Source organism: Castanea sativa, chromosome 2 (genome assembly GCF_040712315.1).
Source record: "Castanea sativa cultivar Marrone di Chiusa Pesio chromosome 2, ASM4071231v1".
Classification (NCBI taxonomy): Eukaryota; Viridiplantae; Streptophyta; class Magnoliopsida; order Fagales; family Fagaceae; genus Castanea; species Castanea sativa.
In genome coordinates, this window is record NC_134014.1 from 54,976,919 (window position 1) to 54,984,553 (window position 7,635).

General features: G+C 34.6%; 1 protein-coding gene across 1 annotated transcript; it reads left to right on the top strand.

Annotated features, from left to right (window-relative positions):
• Positions 1-419: 419 nt before the first annotated feature.
• On the top strand, positions 420-7,337 carry LOC142623941 (MLO-like protein 10). Its single transcript, XM_075797427.1, has 15 exons — positions 420-827; positions 1,493-1,550; positions 1,692-1,903; positions 2,688-2,804; positions 3,586-3,646; positions 3,807-3,895; positions 4,483-4,557; positions 4,630-4,718; positions 4,847-4,896; positions 4,990-5,030; positions 5,109-5,282; positions 5,901-5,936; positions 6,068-6,135; positions 6,417-6,477; positions 6,622-7,337. The coding sequence occupies exons 1-15, from the start codon at positions 636-638 to the stop codon at positions 7,015-7,017; spliced, it is 1,719 nt and encodes a 572-aa protein (XP_075653542.1). The 5' UTR covers positions 420-635; the 3' UTR covers positions 7,018-7,337.
• The last annotated feature ends 298 nt before the right edge of the window (positions 7,338-7,635 follow it).

The following is a 7,635-nucleotide window of genomic DNA, read 5'->3' on the forward strand; positions in this document are numbered from 1 at the left end:
GATTTTGTCAATCTAAGACAAATAGTGGACCTTCAGCTTTCTTTCAGCCTCAATCAACTCGTACCAAATTCCACAACTAGCGCTCAAACAAATCTAAATGCTGTAGAATTTTTCAATAAATAATGTAAAAAGAAAAGAAGAAATATTAATCTAAAACTGAAAAAATTTTAGGTAATCCTGAAATATGGAGGAATGATATATTTTTTTTCTCACATTCTTTGAAAACTCCACTATAAATTTAACGAACAAACCCTACTATAAAAAAAAAAAAAAAAAAAACTATTTTTTAAGCTTCGAGAGGACCTAAAAATTACCCTCCAAAACTAAGAAGGGAACCGGATTTTATATGGTGTTTTTTAAAAGCTTTTATTTGGTCGTGTATGTTGAACTGGCTGCGACTAATCAAAACTCAAGCTCACAACTCACAACTCACAACTCGAAGCGTCTGTGAGAGAGAGACTCGCACATAGTTTTCACACTGAATTCAAAGATAAAAACCAATAAATGCTTGACCTTTTTGGAGTTTTCTTTCCCTTTATTTAAATTGTTAAAACCATTAAGCAAATTCTTACGTTTTAGTTTCCATTATTACTCTTTCTTTCTCTCTCTGTCTCTCCCTCTCTGTGTAAACGAAAATGTTGCTGGTTAGGTATGTGTGTTTCTGTGCGTGGCTTATGATAGGACATAGAGCTATGGCAGCAACTGAGAGTAGTGGTTCACAGACAAGGGAGCTGGATAAGACACCTACATGGGCTGTTTCTGGTGTCTGTGCTGTTATTATCATCATTTCCATTGTCTTAGAAAAGGTTCTCCACAGACTTGGGACGGTAAGTTTTGTTATTTTCAGCTTTAAATTCTGTTGTTTTAGCTGTTTGTTTGCAAAGTTCGGATCTTTTCTTTCTCTCTCCCTCTCTCTCTGTTTTGATGACAATTCTTTTACCTGGGAAGACAATTGCTTTTTTCAAGAGTCTCTAACGAGTAAAGGTTGGTGTTTTATGGTTTATTTTATTGGTTATGAGTTCCAGTTCTGTGTCTCTGGAATTTGGAGCTCATATTGATTTCTTCTACCATATTTGTTTGATTCTTATCAAAGTAGTTAGTTCCTCGCTAGACAAATGACCCCCGTATCTGTTACCCAAAAGGCAAACTTGCTCCATTTTTTTTGGGGGGGTTTGAAAACGAAAAAGTCTTTGTGTCTCTGTATGTTGTTTCCTAGCTGAAGGTGTAGGTGGATTGTAGGGAAGATTCATGTTTTCCAATTGGAAAATTGAAATTCATGAATTTTGACAGCGCAAGAATGAAAAGACCGTTATGAAAAAACAACCATATACCATTAAGAAAGGGGAGTTCAGATGTTGGTCTACTTGGTCAAGACATGAAAAGAACAGTTGTTACTTGTTATTTGTTTATTTATTTATTATTAATCTCATGATGTTGTTCTATTTGGTTCTTGTGATTTACCCTGTTATTAATTTTAAAAATCTCAATTCAGTGGCTTACAGAAAAGCACAAGAAAGCTCTATTTGAAGCTCTAGAGAAAGTTAAAGCAGGTAATATCATGGTTCTTGATTACTCAATTGTAACTTTGATCTCATATTCTCATAGAACTATGAGAGTCATCTTATTCTATTTGGGTTGTGTGGAATTACATATTAACTGTACATATCTAACTTTTGATGCAAATACTGCAGAACTGATGATTCTAGGTTTCATCTCACTGCTCCTGACATTTGGGCAAAGTTACATTGCTAGAATCTGTCTTCCACTAAAGGTTTTAGATAATATGTTGCCATGTAAAAGTGAGGAATCAACTACAAGTACTGAAGGAGATGATCGTCGTAGACTGTTATGGTTAGACCGCAGATTTTTAGCTGCTGGTAGCTACGCTCCTAATTGCAAGGCAGTAAGTGTATTCTAAGAGAAATTCAAAAGTTATATGGCCCATCTCCTTACTAACTCCTAGTATTTAGTAAGAGAGCATTCAACATTTTTGGATATTGGCTTTGGAAGCATAATACTTAAAACTATAGAACCAGTCATCATTCGATTATTTTCCTTGTATATGCCATTTACTGTTCAGCTATTTTCAAATTGGAATGTAGCAAAAATAAATTTTATATATATATATATATATATATATACACACGGGGTGGGGAAGGGGTTGGGGGATGTTGGCAAACCAAAGCAACATATCAATGGAGAAACTTTTTCACGTCTTTACCAGCACATCAATCCTTCTGATAAGTTTTACAAATAGTGAGTACATAGTGTTGCATGCTAAACTTAGCCTACATGTTTCTTATTAAATCATAATAGGTGTGAATTTGTGAAATGAAATGCAGTTAATTGGGTGGAAGAGAATCTGGATGAAAACAAACATTTACCAATCAATCCTTGTATCAAATATGATTGAATTATACATTACTAATTCTTACAAGAAATGTTTTTAAATTTCTAATATCTGATTGGCAATCCTGAAGCCACTGCCTTGTGTTGTTATCACACTTGTATGCATCATTGCTGACCCAATAGACATATATTCTGTTAACATAGAAATTGCTTTTGTTTTCCTTATTCTACTTTGAGGAAATTAACTTTCTGAACACTAAGTTCTGTTCCCAACCTAAAAAATGCTTTTACTCATTGCATGAGTCTGGCCAACTTACTGATTGGATTTTTGTCAACAGGGTTATGCACCGCTTATATCTGTCGATGGACTGCATCAGTTGCACATCCTCATATTTTTCTTAGCAGTCTTTCACGTGCTGTATAGTTTTATCACAATGATGCTTGGAAGACTAAAGGTAAAGGAACTTTTTTTTAAAATATACTTCCAATGTTATGACATCTATACGTGAATACTTGGAACCTTTGGGCATAATATGCTGGTTCTCACCTTTTGATACCTCTCAATTCATTTGAAATCAAATTATGACTGGATAATCATGCATTTTATTTTGGATGGAAGACGATGATAAGGCCTCTCAAAGAATGCTGTAATCTTTTGATATCTTTGCTTTGGGCAGGAGAGTCTCAACCATATTGTTGAGTACAGTTCTGTTTGGCTGCATGTTTTATACTGATTATTTAGAAATGTAGGATAGATACTCTCTTTGTTTTGGTTTAAATCTAGGTATTCTTGCTCAATTTTGTATATTTGGCTCATTTCAGCCTCTGTGTTGTCCCTTTACATTTATTCCTAGTAATGGCTACAAATAAAAAAAGAACACTAGATTGGTGGTTTGAAATTTAAATCTATGGAAAGAATGCCACCAAGATGGATTGATATGGTTAGGATATGAATCATCTGTAATTTGTTTATAATAAAACCAAATTTGAACGACATGAAGTGGACAGACCCCCTTCTTGTTGTTCAAGACTTGATTTTTGGCTGCATAACAGGAAACAAAGAGAGCATGGCTAAAAGGCACAAATTTGCCCAAAATTTCTGTATGTCATCTGAAATATAAAGAAACGTTTTACATGAGTGTGCCTTGATAATCAACTTATAGTGGTCATGTTAAATATTGAATAAACCGTACATTCGATTATATCTAATGGTTTCCTCAATGTTTCTTTGTGCAGATTCGTGGCTGGAAGAATTGGGAGGAGGAAACCTCATCCCATGACTATGAGTTTTCAAATGGTATGTCACCCCATGACATAGAGATAGTTTGTTCTTTATGTATTAGCTTGGAAGTTGCATTTCCTCAGACTTGAGAAAATGACTTCCTGAAATTCATCTGTCAACAGGTGGGTGTATGTGCCTTATTGGAAGCTAAACTTCTATGCATATTTATGTGCAGATCCTTCAAGATTCAGGCTTACTCATGAGACCTCATTTGTTAGAGCACACACCAGTTTCTGGACAAGGATTCCTTTCTTCTTTTATGTGGTAAGAAATGTCTTTACTAACTGGCACATCTTGATTTTTGTTATGTTATTACATTGTTATGCTATGAGGTAAAAATGGCCTAATGCCATGGACTGGGACATCTCAATTGTGAGTGCAATAGTTGAAGTTATGCCAATAAGATAACTGGATGAGCTTAACTAATACTAAGATGGCTGGGTAAGAATTTAGGAAGATTAAAATTATAAATGACTAGATTTGTGAGACGTAAGGGCCAAGGGGTTGCACTAAAGAAAGAGAGAAAGTATGGGTTTGGTGACTTGGTAATGTGCTATGAAGACCAGTCATTGGCCAATAAGAGGAAATGATGCTAAGTGGTTCTAGTTGAAGGAATTACAAAGAAATGCAAAACCTCTACACCCAATGCTAAAAATGGTCAGAGACGAGATATAAAATTTGGGAGAATTCACTTATACCTTAGATCTAGCCTGCAACAGTTAGACTGGAACCGCAACAAAAGCTTGTATCTGTTTAGATTACAGTATATTAAAACTACAATTTTTGTAGTTGTGGCTATGTATATCTTTTTATATTGACAGTGAACTTATTAAAATATTTATCTTTGGCAGGGATGCTTCTTTCGGCAATTTTTTAAGTCTGTTAGTAAGTCTGACTACTTAACCTTGCGCAATGGATTCATCACTGTAAGTTTTTGTTTCAGAATTTCTGTATTTCTAGTAAAATATGTCACCATTTTATGACATTGCTATCTATAGGTCCACTTGGCTCCTGGAAGTAAATTTAACTTCCAAAAGTATATCAAAAGATCTTTGGAGGATGACTTCAAGGCAGTCGTTGGAGTAAGGTAATGTTCCCTTCATTTAATATATATATTTTTTAATTTCATTATATTTGTGGTTTTCAGCAGTCATTCCCTGTAATAAATTTGGACCATATGAGTTTCATGAATTATTTTCTTGATGTTGTTGGCAGTCCTGTATTGTGGATGGCATTCGTGGTTTTTTTGCTACTAAACGTTAACGGTAACCCACTTCTTTCTTTGAAATTTTTTTTGAAGCATATTCTGCACTTTCCAGTAAAAGCTGATTAACTTTGTTGAAATATGTCCTTTTCAGGATGGCAGGCATTGTTTTGGGCGTCCATAATCCCTGTGATTGTGAGAAATATTTCTCTTTAGCAGCCAGATTTCCAAATCTTTGGAAAATGAGAATTCTAACCTTTTAATTGATTGCAGATAATCTTAGCTGTTGGAACAAAACTTCAAGCCATTTTGACAAAGATGGCTCTTGAAATCACAGAAAGGCATGCAGTAGTCCAAGGGATTCCACTTGTGCAAGTCTCAGACAAATACTTTTGGTTTGGTCGGCCTCAGTTAATTCTTGAACTTATCCATCTCACTTTGTTTCAGGTATTCAATAGCCACCCATATTGTAGATTCTTGACTAAAAATGCTTACCACTTAGGTAATGATTAATGAGTACCGTAAAATTTGTAATGGTTAAACACAATTTTTTTTATACTTGTATAGTCTTATTGAAGTTAGAAGGGAACTTTTTGCCTTGCTGAAAACTTATTTGAGGTCTTGGTTATAGTGAAAATGTTTTGCTTTAGAATTATCTTTTTTGTTGTGGTTAGAATGATCTGATTAGCCTCAGGTTTACTCAAAAGAGGCAATATTTCTCTAGTTAAGTGATTAATGAATTGAAATTGTAATGATTAAATATGGTAAATAAGATCTTATTCTCTCTAAATGCACATTATGCCTTTAGGTGAAGAGAGAACAAGCTGTCACCCCAAATCTTGTCAAGTTTTGATCCATGATTTTAGTACTACTGAGTAATGACTATTTAACATCAGTTATAATGACTATCTAATCCCAGTTCCTGTTCTTTATATCAAATTATCAATCAAATTCTGCACAATTCAACAATTTTTATGGTCTTTTTCAATTTTGACATCTAAATTTTCTTTCATATTTGTGACTGGTCTGATCTTATTTTTTATTTTATTTTTTTGTGACATACAGAATGCGTTCCAAGTAACATATTTCTTGTGGATATGGGTAATGAAATGTTCTATACTTAACTTTGCTAACAGCTATTGAATTTTTTTTTTCCCCCTTTAATTTCTTACTCTCCTGTATGCTTCATTCCTAATATTTTGGTTTTCTATGGAAAATTTCTTTCTGTGCAGTACGAGTATGGGTTGACATCTTGCTTCCATTCGAATTTCAAGCTTGCTATTATAAAACTTGCTTTAGGGTAGGCCTTTAATTCATTTTTTTCTCCCATGCAATGGAAATATCCACTTGAAAGATAGATCTCCTTGCTTTTATCTGAAAGGAGTGTTAATTTATAAATGCATTTAGCACGAAGACTGCTAACAAAAGGCTGCTAATTTATTTTTAAAGGAAACAAGTAAATGAGTAAACAAATCTAGAATATAAATCAGTAAGATTGAACATACGAATTACCTTGAATTGATGTGGTGAATCTGTATATTACCTTGGATTCATGGGTTGCATTTTTTGGAACTATCACAGGGTTGCAGTCCTATGTCTCTGCAGCTACATCACACTTCCGCTTTATGCCCTTGTTACTCAGGTACCTTCAGTGTTTCCATGAGATTCTAATGTAATTTTTAGAAGGCTTACATAACATTAACAACGACGTTAGGTGATATAAACTAACTCTGGCTTCAGAAAATACTTACTTCCAATTCATAATTGTTCATGGTGGTAACTGCAGATGGGTTCACACATGAAGAAATCAATTTTTGATGAACAAACATCCAAGGCCCTCAAGAAGTGGCACATGGCTGTGAAAAAGAAACATGGTGAGCGAGGAGGAAAGTCACCTACTCATACTCTAGGTGGAAGCCCTTCCTCAACAGTGCACTCCTCTGGACACACATTGCATCGCTTCAAAACTACCGGACACTCAACCCGCTCCACCTATGACGATAATGAAATCTCTGATTATGAAACTGATCCTCTATCTCCCACCTCATCTGCTGCCAACTTGATTATAAGAGTTGATGATGATGAGCAACCAACTCAAATAAGTGAACCTCACCATGGAGAAGAAACAAGCAATGAAGATGACTTTTCATTTGTCAAACCCGAGCTACTGAAAGAAACGTGAGTAAGGTATTGACAGTTGCTATCCAGTTGCATCAATTTTGTTGTAAGAGTTGATGATGATGAGCAACCAACTCAAATAAGTGAACCTCACCATGGAGAAGAAACAAGCAATGAAGATGACTTTTCATTTGTCAAACCTTAGCCACTGAAAGAAACGTGAGTAAGGAATTGACAGTTGCTATCCAGTTGCATCAATTTTGTTGTATGTATTGGTATTGTGAGAAAACATTGTAGTTATTGAAATGCAGCCAGTGAAATATAGAATCATTTTTTGTATTATAAAAATAAATAAATAAATATAGAGAAGCATTTTTGTAGATTTATAGGCTTGTTTATAAATTTAATAGGAGTTTAAAACAACATTTTCCACTTTGTTCTGGCCGGTTAATTTTTTAGATAGAATGCCCATTTTCATCCTTCCACTTTACATTGCATGTTGCTTATATCACATTCCAATATTCCATGTTTGATTTAGTTTAATTTCCCTACGTTGAACATTTTCTTTTTCTTGGAGGTGGCAGTCCTGGTAGTTCATGTTGAACAATAACTTGATTAAGGGTGTGCATTCAAGCCACCAACCAGGAAAACTTGACCTAGCTTGATGTCTCAGGTTGGTTGA

Excerpts from the sequence above, each read along its gene's own strand:
- LOC142623941 (XM_075797427.1), top strand. The coding sequence starts at position 636 with ATGTTGCTGGTTAGGTATGTGTGTTTCTGTGCGTGGCTTATGATAGGA. Across the intron at positions 5,283-5,900 it reads TCCATCTCACTTTGTTTCAG|AATGCGTTCCAAGTAACATA; the intron begins GTATTCAATAGC and ends TGTGACATACAG. Across the intron at positions 5,937-6,067 it reads CATATTTCTTGTGGATATGG|TACGAGTATGGGTTGACATC; the intron begins GTAATGAAATGT and ends CTTTCTGTGCAG.